General features: G+C 36.8%; 1 protein-coding gene across 3 annotated transcripts in view; it reads left to right on the top strand.

Annotated features, from left to right (window-relative positions):
• LOC121424288 (protein KRI1 homolog) overlaps positions 1-17,627 on the top strand; it is a 143,319-nt gene that overhangs the window by 120,239 nt on the left and 5,453 nt on the right. For 2 of the 3 annotated variants that reach the window (XM_041619916.1, XM_041619918.1), the window contains exons 12-15: positions 254-378; positions 909-1,053; positions 10,259-10,454; positions 13,916-14,014. In XM_041619916.1, the coding sequence (XP_041475850.1) occupies positions 254-378; positions 909-1,053; positions 10,259-10,454; positions 13,916-14,014 (565 nt within the window). The remainder of the gene's footprint in view (positions 1-253; positions 379-908; positions 1,054-10,258; positions 10,455-13,915; positions 14,015-17,627) is intronic. The other variant, XM_041619917.1, reaches the window with a different exon arrangement.

Genomic DNA, 17,627 nt, shown 5'->3' on the forward strand with positions numbered 1-17,627 from the left:
CATTATTGCTTAAAACTTGTCTATAATGGTTGTCAAGTATCAGAAAATGAAGAAATGCATTGTCTTAAGGCTAACGTCAAAGGTCATTTAGGTCAAGAAACTTCAGATTTTATTATCAAATAGATGGGATGTTTTCCCTCTTAATACATTTAGTTGTTTTCAAAGTCAGCACTTCTTCAATATTTAATTGTGCAATGGAAGTGTCACTGCTGGAGGTGTTCCACTTATATTCTCATAAATTCAAATCCAACAGAGAATTGGGACGACTGGACACGAGCTAACCTAGACACAGATGAGGACTACAATGGGTATCAGGAATATGATGATGAGCAATATGAGCAAGATACTGAACTAAACTATGATGATCCAGATTTTAATGTAAGTGATTTACAGGAGAATGTTTTAACTTGAATTCTGCTGCTATTGCAACGTATGAATACATGTACATATATGAAAGAGTTTCCCCATAATAAATGTGCATTGCAACCATGCATTTTAGATCCATTGCATTGTATATTGGTTGCATTTTATCATTATTTTTGTATAATAATGGAGATGCCATTTAATAGGTCTTCATTTATAGAAAGCTAGTGTATCTGGCTAGAAAGTTGATGTGCTCACCAAAACAGAATCACCAAATAGCAAATTTAAAATTATTTGAATTGAAGGTCACATGCACTGCACACAGATAGAGCATGTCTGGTAGCAACTATGTACATCCAAATTGTCAGCAAAGAGTTTCTGCTGATATCTGCTTTATTTCATGTTAGGAAGAGCATTCCTTTGCAGTGGATTTTTTTTTCATTGTATTGTTTCCTAAATACCTGGAAACAAATTTAATAGTTCACAATAATTAAATCTATCCTCACAACTTTCATTTTATGTAACTTGTATTTGTTATTTTACAGATGGATGCAGATTACATAGATCCTAGCCAGAAACCAGAGCAGTCCGATCTAGCCAGTGAGATGCTGGGGGCTAGTCGGAAGAAAAGAAAGAAGATGTCCTTGTTTGCCAAGTCACTGGTCAAGAAAAAACCTATATTCAATCCAGGTTAGATTTGATCCTCATCTATGTGAAAGGATAAGAGTTTTATGCCTCCACCCACCATACATTGTAGATCTTGCTGAGGTCCTTCTATCTCTTTGTCCATCCGTCTATCTTCTTTTTGTTCTTGCCATAACTCAAAAAGTTTGACAGATTGACTCATGTATGCATATGGGAGTAACAATGAATTGATTAGTTTTAGGGGTATGGAGGTCAAAGGTTTATGGTCACACGGGTCGTGTGGTCCAGTGGTTTGAGCATTGGACTCATAATCGTAAGGTTGTGAGTTCGAATCCCAACTCTGCCATTGTCTCCACTTTGATAAAAAGGCCCAGGAGTGATATCTGTCGTCTATTATGTCAGCCACTATGGCTGATTAACCTAGACGTCAAATGTTTCCAAGGTAATTGGTTATATACCAGCTTGGCGTTTACCAGCAAAAAATGCTGTCCTGTTGAGTTCCTACGGGAGTTACCACAAACAGAAACAGAGATGGATGAGTGTTATAAACATGACTTTTGCTTTGACTGTATCAATTGCACAGTAATGTATTTCCTTTCAATGAAATTTTTGACCATGTTATCAGAAACCTCTTCTAAATAATAATGACAATTCCTAAGTTCATAATGTGGAAAACAATTATTTATTTCAGTCTCTCATAGAGAGAATAGATTTGTGAACACACATAATACAAGTTTTATAAACAATTTGATGCAGATTCTTTATCCAGTTGTTTCTCAATCATTCATTTCAACTGCAGGAGTTTCCCAAAAAAATATAATAAATTCAAAATCATTGTCCTCACTGAATCATGGCTTACCAATTCTTCACCAACTAAACTTTACAATGTTACTGATTATGAATTCATAAATAATCCATGGAATTATTAACGAGGAGGTGGAAGTGGCTGATATATTCATAAGTCTTTACGATTCAAGGTGCGAAATCATCTGACATATAAATATAAAAAAATCAGTAAAAACTCTATTTGTATTATAAACACAAGATTATTGGTGTAACATACCATCCTCTATGATAATCTATAGAGGAGTTTCAAGTCAAATTATCTCATGTTTTAAACAATTGAGTGTTAGTTCTACATGTAACTCTTGCTTTATAATGGGAATTTTTATTCAAATTTTATTAATGATTACTCCAACAGTATTGAAGATTTATGAATTTAATGCTTTTTCTTTACATGCAACTCTTTTCAAACCCACCAGAATCACTAATTCCTCAGCTACCCTGCTAGATACTATTTTCACAAATTCTATTGATTTCATAAATTCTGGAATTTTAGTGGCAGATGTAAGTGATTATCTTCTGGTATTTCTTTTTGCTACCTTCAATTTCCTATGAATCTGCTGATAATGTTTGGTGGTATTAACAATTGCAGAAGTGGTTTACAGTACATCATTGTGTAAAGTCCTGTAGGGACTGAAAAGTGGATAGAGTTGGAGGTGAATTGGAAAGGCAAGAAAGTGGAGATTAGAAAGTAGAGTATTCTTTTGAAATGAGTGTGGTCCTCAAAAGGACTGTAAAACAGAAGGAGTGGAAAGCTTAGAAGTAGACAGGCTTGAGTACATGTAGGTGAGAGAAGGCTAGCTGGAGTCGGCGAATGGAGTGTTAGCAGAAGCAGGAGAGTAGACTTGACGTTTCTGGCAGATTGGCTGTCCATCTCCTGCACATTCTCGCCTTTCCATTTCATCTTCATTTGTATCCTCTTCTTATTTCAGTCCCTCCAGGACTTCACACATGATGTACTGTAAACCACTTCCATGAAATCTGCCGATATTCAATACGCTAAGAGTAGATTATGATTCACTGTTACATGTACATAACCTCTTTGTCTAACTCTCAATTTGATGTTCAAGTAACAACGTTGAAAAAAGTACAACCATTTTTTGTCTCACCTGCGAAGCAAAGTGAGACTATAGGCGCCGCTTTTCCGACGGCGGCGGCGTCAACATCAAATCTTAAACTGAGGCTAAGTTTTTGAAATGACGTCATAACTACTTAGAAAGTATATGGACCTAGTTCATGAAACTTGGACATAAGGTTAATCAAGTATCACTGAACATCCTGCATGAGTTTCATGTCACATGACCAAGGTCAAAGGTCATTTAGGGTCAATGAACTTTGGCCGAATTGGGGATATCTGTTGAATTCCCATCATAACTTTGAAAGTTTATGGATCTGATTCATGAAACTTGGACATAATAGTAATCAAGCATCACTGAAAATTTTGTGCAAGTTTCAGGTCTCATGATTAAGGTCAAAGGTCATTTAGGGTCAGTGAACTTTGGCCCAATCGGGGGTATCTGTTGAATTACCATCATAACTTTGAAAGTTTATTGGTCTAGTTCATTAAACTTGGACATTAGAGTAATCAAGTATCACTGAACATCCTGTGCGCATTTCAGGTCACATGACCAATGTCAAAGGTCAATGAACTTTGGGCGAATTGGGTGTATCTGTTGAATTACCATCATAACTTTGAAAGTTTATGGATCTGATTCATGAAACTTGTACATAAGAGTAATCAAGTATCACTGAACATCCTGTTCGAGTTTCAGGTCACATGATCAAGGTCAAAGGTCATGTAAGGTCAATGAACTTTGGACATGTTGGGGTTTTTTGTTGAATAACCATCATATCTCTGTAAGTTTATTGGTCTAGTTCATAAAAAGTGGACATAAGAGTAACCATGTATCACTGAACATCTTGTGCGAGTTAGAGTAGTATTCAAAGTCAGCACTGCTGCTATATTGAACCGCGTGATGCAGGTGAGACGGCCAGAGGCATTCCACTTGTTAGGTATATTTTTACGCCTTTAAAATGACTGCTTTCCAATAAGAACCTATTCTATCAAGAAAAGGAATAAGAAACCACGGCTGACTAGGTATCTTAAAAAAGTATGTTTGAAACAAATAAACTACAAGAAATGTATTAAATATCCAACAGATTTAATCCAGGTTACATGTATTAGAACCCAATCTCACATCCGGGGAGGGATTCTGCCCCCCCCCTGAAATCTCGGCCTTCGGTTGCGAGAATATCTACTATCATACTGCCTCAAAACTGCTACTTTTTTATTCATGGACTCTTTATAGGATCCCAATAAAATGTACTTGAATTTTAAACAACGGTTAGATATTTCTTTCGGAAATAGTAATATAGACTCATTATTTATAGAACTGCAGTTTAATTCCCATAAAAATGTGATTGTGGGTGTGGTGTATAAGGCCCCAAATTCTGATTCAAAGTCTTTTAATGAACTTTTAGAAAAATGTTTATCAACTGTTTCCAATGAAGATAAGTATTGCTATATACTTGGTGATTTCAATTTTGATATTTTGTAACATTCCTCACATTTACCAACGAGTGATTTTTTAAGTTCTATGTACTCAAATGGTTTTCAGCCAGTGATAACCAAACCTACACGTATCTCTTATTCATCTTGTACCTGTATCGATAATATATTTACAAATGTCTTAGACAAGTCAATTCTTCCAGGAATACTCTATTGTGATATCTCAGACCATCTACCCGTATTTCAATTAACCGATTTTGTCACTTTACACACTAACCCTATCTCACATTCTTCTGTTAACCAATCAATCTTTTCAAGAGTAAACTTCGAAGATATTTCTAAGGACCTAAGTTCAAATAATTGGGTGTGTGTAAAAAGGTGTGGCGACGCCAATTCAGCATACAACACATTTGCGTACACTTTATCTGAAGTTTGTAATAGACATGCTGACACGCGTGAACGCCCCAAACGTAAAAACAAGGACATTCCTAGGAAACCGTGGATCACCGAGGGAATTTTGTGTTCTATCAATAAAAAACAGAGACTAATCCGGAAGTATTTAAAGAACCCATCATCTAAAAATGAGATATATTATAAAAAATATCGAAATAAATTGAATTATATTATAAAGATTTCAAAAAGAAAACACTATGCACAACTTCTAGAAAAGAACAAGTCGAATCTTTCGAAAACTTGGCAAACTATCAATGATATACTTGGAAGGAAAAGAAAACCCAAGTTACCAAGCTATATTCTGAAAGATGATAAGAAAATATATGATGAATATGAAATAGCAAATGCATTTAATTCACATTTCACCAATATTGGTGTATCCCTTGCTAATGATGTTCAATCAACCACAAAACATTTTTCTGACTATCTGGATCCACGGGTTTCTAAATCCTTGTTTTTTGCGCCAACCACTGAATACGAAATAATACAGATTGTTAAAAAATTGAAAATCAGTTCTTCGTGTGGTCATGATGATATAAGTACGAATTTTGTGAAAAAAATTATATATTGTATATCTAAACCCCTTGAATACATTTGTAACTTGTCAATGTGTACAGGCATCGTTCCAGATAGTCTTAAAATAGCTAAAATAATTCCAATATATAAAAAGAATGATTCTTACTTAATCCAAAATTACCGGCCAATATCTCTTTTACCAACTTTTTCGAAAATTTTAGAACGCATCATATTTAAAAGGCTTTATAGTCACTTAAGCGAAAATAATATTCTTACCAAGTATCAGTTTGGATTCAGACCAAACCACTCTACTGAATTTGCTTTACTTCATGCAATAGAACATATTACATCATGTTTAGATAAAAGAGAGTTTACGTTAGGGATATATATCGATCTAAGTAAGGCATTTGACACTTTAAATCATAAAATCATGTTGCATAAATTAAATCACTATGGCATGCGTGGAATACCGCACGACTGGTTTGTTAATTATTTTTCTAATAGAAAACAATTTACAAGCTATAAAGGAGTTAAATCTGAAACCATGCCAGTGACCTGTGGAATTGCACAAGGTAGTATTATTGGTCCCTTGCTTTTCCTTATACATGTGAATGATATATTAAATACTTCAAAAATATTACATTTCATTCTGTATGCAGATGATACTAACATATTTATTTCACATTCTGATAAAACACAACTTCAAAATTATGCAAACACTGAATTAAAAAAGGTTTCTACCTGGTTCAAAGCAAATAAACTTTTTCTTAACACTGATAAGACCAAATACATGTTTTTCTGTACTAATCGCAGTTATCGATCTCAGTTAAATTTTTCAATAAAACTAGACAATGATGCAATAGATAGGGTAAATACTATTAACTTTTTAGGCGTACACATAGATGACAAGCTCTCTTGGGTTAACCATATAGATCACATCCTAGGAAAAGTTAGTATGTGCATTGGTATGTTATATAAATTACGTAATATGCTCCCACTTAAAACCCTCTTTACTTTGTATAATGCCATTATCTTGCCCCATTTGGATTATTGTAGTCTTGTCTGGGGAGGGGCCAGCTCATGTCATTTAAACAGATTGATTGTACTTCAAAAGAAAGCAATTCATCTATGTTCTAACACGCATTATCTTGCCCATACTCCACCTCTATTTAAAACGTTCAACACTGCCAATTTAACTGATACTATGAAAATAAAGGCAGCACTTTTTATGTTCCGATATATGAATAACTTGTTACCGGCTATTTTCAATAATTATTTTCTTACGGTTGATAGTGTTAATACAAGACAGAGAAACAATATATTTGTGCCATATTCACGCTTAAAACTGCGACAGACGAACTCTATTAAACACAAAGGGGCTCAATTTTGGAACAGTCTTAACCCACTACTTAAAAGAATGACCACCGTTACCTCATTTAAGGCTAAAATTAAACAGCATCTTCTTGCCACTTACAAGTGATTCCTTTAAATTGAACCAAAATTAAACAAACAGTCATATGATATATTTTGTTTTGTCATGTATTGTAAATATTGTAACTTGTTTCATGTATTATTTCAATTGCTATTTCCTATGTATTTTATTCCTACTATAATTTATTTGCTGTATTTGTATCACTGTAATCTATTTGTCATGGATCCCCCTGCTTTTCAAGCCTCTGGCTTTTCTAGGGTGTTTGATCCTCACATTTTACAATGTACATATCTACTCATGTGATTTTTTACCTAATAAATAAATTGAATTAAAATTGAAATTGAATAATGATACATGTACATTAATGAATTTTGGCTAAATACACAATTGCATTAGATTTGTACATGAATTCATGTTTCTGAGCAGTTTTGGGTCTGACATACATGTACATAATGTTGCGTAATTTCGTAAGCCCTTACCCGGGCACTGCAGATTTGGTCTCAAAAGTTGTGCAAGATTTGAAAGTAAAAAGTCAGCGAGCGGCAAGGTTGAAAAATTTCGCACAGCGGATTTATCTTAAAAAGTGTAGAGGGGGAGGCGGAATGTGCCTCCTGGGGCTTTTAGGGATAACCCTATATTTTGTTTTATTTGATATAAATCAAAAAACAAAATATAGAAATTTTGTGATTGTTACCAGCGGTGTAAAGTCAAATCTGATTATTACACACAAGAATTCAAACAGGTATTCATTCTACATGTACATGGAAATCTATTAGGTCAATGATTGAATAGTACACTTTTCCATCATTGACGTCATAGAATACATGTAGTTATTTTTTTGTCTCACCTGCATAGCAGAGTGAGACTATAGGCGCCGCTTTTCCGACGGCGGCGGCGGCGTCAACATCAAATCTTAACCTGAGGTTAAGTTTTTGAAATGACATAACTTAGAAAGTATATGGACCTAGTTCATGAAACTTGGCCATTAGGTTAATCGAGTATTACTGAACATCCTATTAGAGTTTCATGTCACATGACCAAGGTCAAAGGTCATTTGGGGTCAATGAACTTAGACCATGTTGGGGGAGTCAGCATCGAAATCTTAACCTGAGGTTAAGGTTTTGAAATGTCATCATAACTTAGGAAATATATGGAACTAGTTCATTAAATTGGACATAAGCTTAATCAAGTATCACCAAACATCCTGCATGAGTTTCACGTCACATGACCAAGGTCAAATGTCATTTAGGGTCAATGAACTTTGGCCGATTTGGGTGTATCTGTTGAATTACAATCAAAACTTTAAAAAATTTGGATTTGATTCATGAAACTTGGACATAATAGTAATTAAGTATCACTGAACATCCTGTGCGCATTTTAGGTCACATGACCAAGGTCAAAGGTCAATGAACTTTGGCCATGATGGGGGTATCTGTTGAATTACCATCATAACTTTGCAAGTTTATTGATCTGACTTTTGAAACTTGGACATAAGAGTAATCAAGTATCACTGAATATCCTGTGCAAGATTCAGGTCACATGATCAAGGTCGAAGGTTATGTGAGGTCAATGAACTGTGGCCACATTTGGGGTATTTGTTGAATTACCATCCTATCTCTGTAAGTGTATTGGTCTAGTTCATAAAACGTGGAAGTAAGAGTAACCAAGTATCACTGAACATCTTGTGCGAGTTATAGTAGTTTTCAAAGTCAGCACTGCTGCTATGTTGAACTGCGTGATGCAGGTGAGATGGCCAGAGGCATTCCACTTGTCTTCAGTGGGCGTTTCATTTTTTTAACGAGAATATGTTTGGTCACATGATGCTATTTAAACCAATCAGCATACATGTACATGATATAACTTATGTAGGATATAATTCTCACTATACTTTCTCTAAGCCTGATATATTTGTATAATAACCCCATGCAATAGACCAGTTCATAGTTACTTCATGGACAATTTTGGTCAAATGACATTTCTTTTCATTATGATAGGCACATTTCAAAGCAAGTTATTATGTAAGCATGCCTTATACATAGCAGGATGAATTGACCAAGTAACACCATATGAAGGAATTAGTTGCATTTATACTTTGAATAGCATGTTGTACAACGTAGGCCTACTTAGCAAACTGAAATCGTTCATGGACGTATTGTTCTATTTTGTGGATGGAAATGAAAAATACATTTCAAAAGAATATATGAATAATCAAGACATCAAAGTTGGTGCTTACATGTATCTCATTAAATGTTAAACCACCACATTTTTTTTGGACCAATGACCTTCCTCTGATCATGCGCAGAGTGGAACTACGAACTGGCTTTTTACATGTATACCATAGTCCAATGTGAGAGAATCGATATACACATGTACTCTTATCAGGGAAAGTAAAAATATAAGCTTACTGTACATGTATTTATAATACTAATATTTCTTGACACTATTTTACAAATATTTTCTCTATGATACTGCCATGAAAGGGGATGTTCTAAGGCTGTTGCTATCATTTTCTCTGTTTCTTCTCTTTCTTTGTCATTTTATTTCTCTTTCTCTTGTTCTTGATCCTTTTCTCTGTCTTCTCATTCATTTAATTTTTTATCATTCTTTTTATCTTATTTGTACTTTATTGTTACTTAAAGGAGAATGAAACCTTTGGATCAAGATAACCTTTGTTAAAACTCAAAGAAAAAAATCAAAGAAACAGATCAACGAAAGTTGGAGAAAAATCGGACAAACAATGAGAAAGTTATGAGCATTTGAATATTGCAATCACTAATGCTATGGAGATCCTCCTATTGGCAATGCGACAAAGATGTGTGATGTCACCTGTGAACAACTTTCCCTTTGATGGACTATAATATACCACCAAAATGTCTCTTTTTGCTTTTTCTTATGGTGATACAAACTCTTTATCCATGATGTATTCTTTAATAATCTGTATTAAATGCCCTCCTCTGGAAAGAACACATGATCTACAAATAGGTGTGATAAAAGAGGCAATTTATGTGAAATATATGTATTAAGTAATGGGGAGAGTTGTTCACAGGTGACATCACACATCTTTGTCGCATTGCCAATGTGAGGATCTCCATATCATTAGTGATCGCAATATTCATATGCTCATATACATGTAACCTTCTCATTATTTGTCTGATTTTTCTCAAACTATTGTTGATCTGTTTCTTTGATTTTTCTTTTTTTCACACAAGCTATATTGTTCTAAAGGTGTCATTCCCCTTTAAGAGTCAGGAAATGCCATCTCATTGGATTTACCCGCTGATCATGTATTCATTTATTCATATTGAATATTTAATGTAAAAATAATTGTTTTTTCCTGTACTTCAATGAAATTAATGTTTTATTGAATCAAATGTTTTTACATGTAATTACCTATCCTGTTCTCTTTCTCTTTTTCTCTTTCTTTCTCCCTCTGTCTCCCTTTTTCTTTCTCTCTTTCTTTGACCCTCTTTTTCTTTCTGACCTTTTTTTACTCTTAGAAGATAAATCATTTGAGGATTACATTGAGGAGTACTATCGGCTTGACTACGAGGACATGATCGGTGACTTGCCTTGCCGATTCAAGTACCGCACTGTCCCTCCTAATAACTTTGGCCTGACGACCGATGAGATTCTTCGCTCCCGAGAGAAAGAGTTGAATCAGTGGGTTTCATTGAAGAAAACTTGTCAATATAGGTTAGTGTGCCCATTATTAGTTTGTAAATGAGAGTGAGGGAGTACATCAATATTGTGGCTAGCAACCAGTGTCACAATGAAAAAGCATTTTTATTTCATTAACTTATTTTCTGGCATGCAGCCCAACAATCTAACCCTGTACTCGAGCAAAGGAAGCAAAGAGATAGGAATTTTACTCTGAACGATTTACGTTCGACCTGATATGAGAAGCCCGCCTCGCGCATATGCCTTGCCACTTTCGCTACTTGTGTTTTGCCACATCCAGAGATTTTGATATGGAGTACAGAAGTTCTGGAAAATTACCTTTTGTGCGATTTTCCTCCAGGACATATGATTTCAGATAAAATAGAGCCTGCAGGCTCCTCTCAAAAAAGGAAAACGAATGGTGAGCCTGCTGGTTCGAACCAAAAGAAAAAATAAGCCACCGATTCTGCAGGATCATGTGTTACTTCGCGGGATATCGCCATGAGCGGGTCAGCCTAATGATATTGGTGTGGGCGGAGACATCGTTGCATTGGTAACAAGAGTTTTTGTGAAATAGCGGGGATTTCCTTGAGAGTGCTCTGCTGGCTGCATTTCTTATCCAATTCAAATTTGTCATGAAGGTCCAGTATGGTGAAGCAAAGCTGCCTAATGATTTTGGAGTGGGTGGAGACAAAGTTGACATGGTACAGAGCTTCCAAGTCTCCCGGATCCTGCGGGAGAATACTGGATTTCGATCCAATCTCCCGTTCTCCCGACCCCATGCCAAAATCTCCCAGATAATGGTAATTTTTAGCTGTTAAATTGTAAAATTCATACAAACGACTGTTCTATGAGTCTAGCATGTTCAACTCCCTTTACACCCACGTGGAACACATTTTCATTTTACCCAGTAGCTTTTACCAGTTTTTGTGTAATCGTACATTGATTTCCAATTAAATGAAGATAATTTTACCGAACGACTGGTGAATTAGTCCAACAAGTAATTTTTTCTGGTTCTGCAATGTGTGTGATGGAAACATTTCAGCGGCACTCCATGCACATCCCTCCCCCTGACGCGTCTTGGCGCGGCCCTGCCTGGTCTCCAGCTGGCCGCGCCGCGCCAAGAGGCTATGCGAGAAGGGAAGTCCACGAGCACTGCGATGCAATTTTCGGGAAGCTTGTTTGCGCTTTATTCGAGCTGAAACTGTGGATCAACAATGGGGTTAACAAGTGGATTACTATTATAATTACACTCAGAATTTTAGGAATAATTGAAGCTTGAAGTATATTTTTCGTCAATGACAATTCATGAAATCTAACATGCATTTAATTCATGTGCCAAAAGTTTTGATGGTTTAGACAGCTGTCAGATACTAATTTATCAAATGTTGTTTCTTAATGTGTTTTGCTACCCAAAACTCCCGTCCATGGGACGTTTCACCGTGCGCTTCCTCACAAAATCATACCTCTGCGAAATCTTCTGGATTCTATCATCCCAATGTTGGCAGCTCTGCATGGTAACCATATTGTTGGAAATTTGGTAAAACCTGTAACTTCTCCTTTTTTCCAGTTTGTCATAACTGTTGGCACACAGAAGCAATATTAGATGGTGAAGCAAAGATGCCTATCATGTTTTGATGGGGGGGGGGGGGGTCTTAGGGTTAGGTTTACAAAATATATCCAGATTACTCTGTAATTGTAATTTTAGGTTCTGCAGTCATGCTGCTACGTCGTATTATTATCAAATTTGGTACCCACAGGCAAAATGTGGGCAGGGATATTGTTGCCATGACAATTGTATTTGTTTGTCAAATTTCTGTGTGAGCTCTATACAGGTGTATATGGCAATGACGGATGATGTGGTGGTTCGGGAAGACATGTGCTCGGCTGCGCGACCTGCCGAGCATCTCTAGTTATATTTTGTTCAATATTCTTAAATACAGGACAAATAGGCGTCCCGGAAAGGTTTGTCGGGACGCCGGGACTAAGCAAAATACGGCACTGTCCCGGGAAATACAGGACGTCTGGTCACCCTGGTCCGTAGGTCCAAGGTCACAGCTCATTAAATATGCGAGTTGGTTTCCGCATGATAACTTCTCAAATATTCAACAGATTAAAAAAATTGGGTTTATAGGTAGACGACACCAGAATACAGGCTAAGTTCAAATTTGGAGTCTGCAGGTCAAAGACCAATACTCTAGTATTGGTTCAAAGGTCTAAATTTGTTCATTATGCATAGTGGATTCTGCACGATATCAAGTTCAGTCATATTGAATGAATTTCTGATTGCATGAAGTGGGGGCATCTGTGTCCTTCGTCAAATTTCTAATTTCAGCATAATTTGCTTTCTTATTTGTATTTTTAAATATAAATTCATGGAATGATTATGTCACATAATACTGCAACATTTGATTCACCTGGAAGGTGCATGGTTTTTTGGCCGGGGGGGGGGGCAGTCCAATATATTGCTGTACACATGCATAACCAAGGAATTTTCAAACACCCCCTCAAGGAGTTTTTCTCTGTGTGCAAAATAACCTAAACGAGTTTTTCGCAGGTTTTATTTACACATTTGGCCCCTAAACAAGTTGTTATCAAAATATGACCTCAGGGGGGAAAAAACATACCCTTAACACGTTTGGCTAGTCTTAACAAAAAGCTTTGAGGAAAAAAATACCCTAAATACGTTTGACCCCAAGATTGACCATTGACCAGTCTTTCAAAACCACCCCTTTTCTTGAAAATTGGTGTTGTTGATACCCTTAAAAAGTCCATGCGCAGACCGCATCCAAAACTGAAAAAACACCCATTTAAACGCGTTTTTGGGGTCATGCGTGTGTACAGCAATATATTTGACCGCCCCCCCCCCCTGGGTATTGCCATCTGTGGACTACAGTTATTTGGTTAACTTTGCCCAATGCCAGGTAGCTCATCAAGGTGTATCTAGATATTGTGGTGTTACTGCAATAGTTCAGTTCAGTGTATGGTGTTATATAACACCTACATAGATCCTTGTGATTTGATTCGTTGTTTAATATCTTTCATTCAGCCCATTTTGTAATGACGTCATCAACCATGCAATTTTGGATCCATACTATTTTGTCCATTGCACTGGTGCACCGAGACTGCAGCCTCATGCACCCGTAGTGCGCATGTTGTAATGACGTAACAATCAACAGACCGAGTATGTTTTTCATCGAAATTCATGAATTTCACATGATTTTTTGGTGTCATATTATAAACCAAATAAAGAATTTTTTTCATTTGTGCAATGGACAGAATACTTCATTCGGTGAAAGATGAAATAATGATTCATTCATGATCAAATGATCATTTCATCTTTCATCTCATGAAGTATTCTGTCCATTGCACTCATAAACATTCATTATTTGTATACTGTACATGGTTTTTGTTCAGTATTGTTTTTGTCTTTTGTAATTAAAGTGTTTATTGTGTTGGATATCTACCGAATACTTGAATAATTTTTATTTCTCCAGGTCTGAAGAAGAAGAGAAGAGAGACATTTTATTGTTCCAGAAAATGGCTCAGAATGAAGGAAAAAAGAAGAGGATATTTCTCAGTATGCATGAAGAAAGGTAAGTTTACCTTGGGTTACATTACATTGGGCGTATAATAATACTTTTGGACATAAGGTTAATCAAGTATTACTGAACATCCTGCATGAGTTTCATGTCACATGACCGAGGTCAAAGGTCATTAAGGGTCAATGAACCTTGACCATGTTGGGGTATTTGTTGAATTACCATCATAACTTTGAAAGTTTATGGATCTGATTCATAAAACTTGGACATAAGAGTAATTAAGTATTACTGAACTTTGTACAAGTTTCAGGTCACATGACCAAGGTCAAAGGTCATTTAAGGTCTGAACTTTGGCCAAGTTGGGGATATTTTTTGTATATCCATCATAACTCTAAAAGTCTATGGATCCGATTCATAAAACTTGGACGTGACAGTGATCAAGTATCACAAAACATCCTGTGCGAGTTTCAGGTCACATGACAAAAGTCAATGAACTTTGACCATGTCGGGGGTATTTGTTGAATTACCATCATAACTCTGAAAGTATATTGTTTTAGTTCATAAAATTCAGACATAAGAGTAATCAAGTATCACTGACAAGTTTTACACGTACATGTAAGTCTGATGATCAAGGTCAAATATCATCTGACCTTATCATCAATGAACATAGTATTGTATCATACAATGAACACATTATACGTGGGGGCGTTGTGGTCTAGTGGTTATGCCATGGGATGTTTTCCTTCAGCAAGAAATTTTCCCTCATTGTGCCGCATGCACTCTACCCAGGTGAGTTGAATGGGTACCCGGTAGGATTTTTTCCTTGAATGCTTTAGCGCATATACATGTATAGCAGCTCAGCTATAGCCGGGGTAATAATATATATGTAAAAATATGATACATGTACCAAGTACTAAGGTAATAATAGTAATAATAATTAAGACTTATATCGCGCCAAATCCACTCTGTAGAGTGCTCAAGGCGCTTTTTAGGAATTATAAAAGAAATTAAGAATTGAACAGAAATGTTTTGAGGTAATTTTTGAAAGTTTCAGAAGTCAAACACTGTTTGATGTTATGAGGGAGGCTGTTCCATAGCTTCGAGGATGAGTAAACAAATTATCTTTCACTCCAGGTTTTGGAAACTTTGGGGGCAACAAGAGGATTGGAAAGGGAGGAACGTAAGGATCTTGAAGGGGTATAACTTTTGATAAGTGAAATAAGGTACTGGGGAGATGAGCCATGAACACAATGGAAAGTTAACAACAAAATCTTGAACATAATACGCTGTTTTACAGGGAGCCAATGTAAGGATCTTAAAATAGGAGTAATGTGAGTGCGCCTAGTGGATAGAGAAACGATGCGAGCGGCAGCATTTTGAAGTTTCTGAACTTTCACTAACTGATTCTGGGGTAGATTAAACAATAGGGAATTTCCAAAATCAAGACGGGACGAAATTAAAGCATGAACCAATTTTTCTGTGGCCGGTCGAGACAAGTAATTCCTAATAAAACCAATATTTCGCAATTGGTAGCGAACTGATCTACAAATAAAAGAAATGTGATTCGTCATTGTCATGTGAGAATCAAAAACTATACCCAGATTGCGACAAGAACTTGACAAATTTACAGTGAGACCAGAAAATGAGATGGAGTCGATGTGGATTTTACTAAGCTGTACTTTGGAGCCAAAAAGAAGAAATTCACATTTGATTGGATTCAACTTAAGAGAGTGAGAAGTCAGCCAATTGTGAACATCAACCATGCAACATTCAAGACGATGGATGGAACTTTCTGCAGCTAGTTGATCCGAATTAAAAGAAATCATGAGTTGGATGTTGTCTGCATAAATATGGTATTTTAAGTTATGTTTCAACAGAACTTGTCGCAATCCGGATAAATAAATCGAAAAGAGAGTTGGCCCGCCCACAGAACCCTGTGGTACTCCACAAGAGAGAGGCAAAACATCAGATTTACAACCGTTAATACAAACAATCTGAGAGTGGAATGAGAGATAAGACTCAAACCACTTATAAGCCTCACCCTTAACACCGAGTGAACTAAGTGTGTTCAAAAGGATAGTGTGGTTTACCGTGTCGAAGGCAGAGGACAAGTCTAACAGCAAAAGAGCTGTGGTGTTCCCTTTATCCATACTTTGTAAGATATAATTAGACGTGTCAAGAAGTAGTGTTTCTACACTATGATTAGACCTATAACCTGACTGGAAAGGATCGAGCAAAACATTATCTGAAAGGTATTCAGACAATAGAGAGAACACAATCCTTTCAAGAATCTTGAACAAAAATGGTAAGTTTTGGTCCAGGGAGGGTTTTTTTAACAGTGGGGTAATGAGAGCAACTTTCAGAGAGGGAGGAACGTATGCCTGTTCTATACTCATATTAATTAGATGTGAGAGAATTGGAGCAACAGAAGGGGAACAATCCTTAAGTAATCTAGTGGGAATGGGATCTGACTGACATGACTTGGAAGGAAGTTTACGTTATATGATCTCGTCAGGAGTGGTAGGTTGGATAGTTTCAAAGGAGGAGGAAGTGAGTTGGCTGTGTGCAGACTCATCTGGTGCTAAGCTATCGCAGATCATCTTGACTTTGGTCTGGAAGAAGTGAAGGAAAGTAGATGCCATTTGCGAGCTGTCAGAGTGGGAAGGAAGAAGTGATGATTGTCGACGATTCAGCAGCCGATTAGCCACAGAAAAAAGTTTTTTAGAGTCGTCGTGACAGTCTTCAATGATAGCCACATAATAGGAACGCTTTGCCCTCTTCACAAGGGAATTGACAAGGTCACGCTGGGCAGAGAAGAGTTCCCGGTGGATATGAAGTGAAGACTGCCGCCTTTGCCTCTCCAGCCTTCTTCGTTTTTTCTTCTGAGTGCGGATGTTTTCATTATACCATGGAGAGTCAACATGAATCCGGACTTTCCTTTCTTTTGGGGGTGCATGAATATCGAGAATCCTTCCCAGTTCAGAGTTGTAACGATGTACAGCGGTGTCGACACAAAAATCTGCACTCTCTGTCCCAGGAGCAATGATGTCACATTTAGTGATGTCGTTCACAAAAGTCACCCTGTCGATGTTGTTGATGTTGCGACTGATTATAGTGGACTGGGACTGACTCGGCTTGGGAAAGTTGACCTTCCATAAGATGGCAGAGTGGTCTGAGATGCCAGGTATGACTCGAGGCTTCGATAAGAGAGCTCGATCATCAAAGTCCCTAACCATGACAACATCAAGGATATGACCTCTGTCGTGTGTTGGAGTATTAACTAGCTGAGAGATGGCGTGACCGCTAATTAGATCATTAAACTTCTGTGTGTTGGGTGAAGAGTTATTGTCTAGGTGAATGTTCAGGTCGCCAGTGATGATAAAAGGTGGAGTTTGATATATACTTCTATCCAGGAAATCAGAGAATTCATCTAGGAATCTGGAAAAGCTATGTCCACCAGGAGGCCTGTAAATTACAGAGATGTCCATGCAATTAACATCGTTGGAGATGGTTGCGGATAGACATTCAAAACTGTTGAAATTTTCATGCGGCTTGGTGACAACGTGAAGACTGTTCTTGTAAAGAAAAGCCACTCCACCGCCACGCCCAGAGACCCTTGGACAATGCTTGAAAGTGTAGGAGTCAGGACACAGGTCACCTATGACCG

The sequence above is a fragment of the Lytechinus variegatus genome, chromosome 11, assembly GCF_018143015.1.
Source record: "Lytechinus variegatus isolate NC3 chromosome 11, Lvar_3.0, whole genome shotgun sequence".
NCBI classification, from domain to species: domain Eukaryota; kingdom Metazoa; phylum Echinodermata; class Echinoidea; order Temnopleuroida; family Toxopneustidae; genus Lytechinus; species Lytechinus variegatus.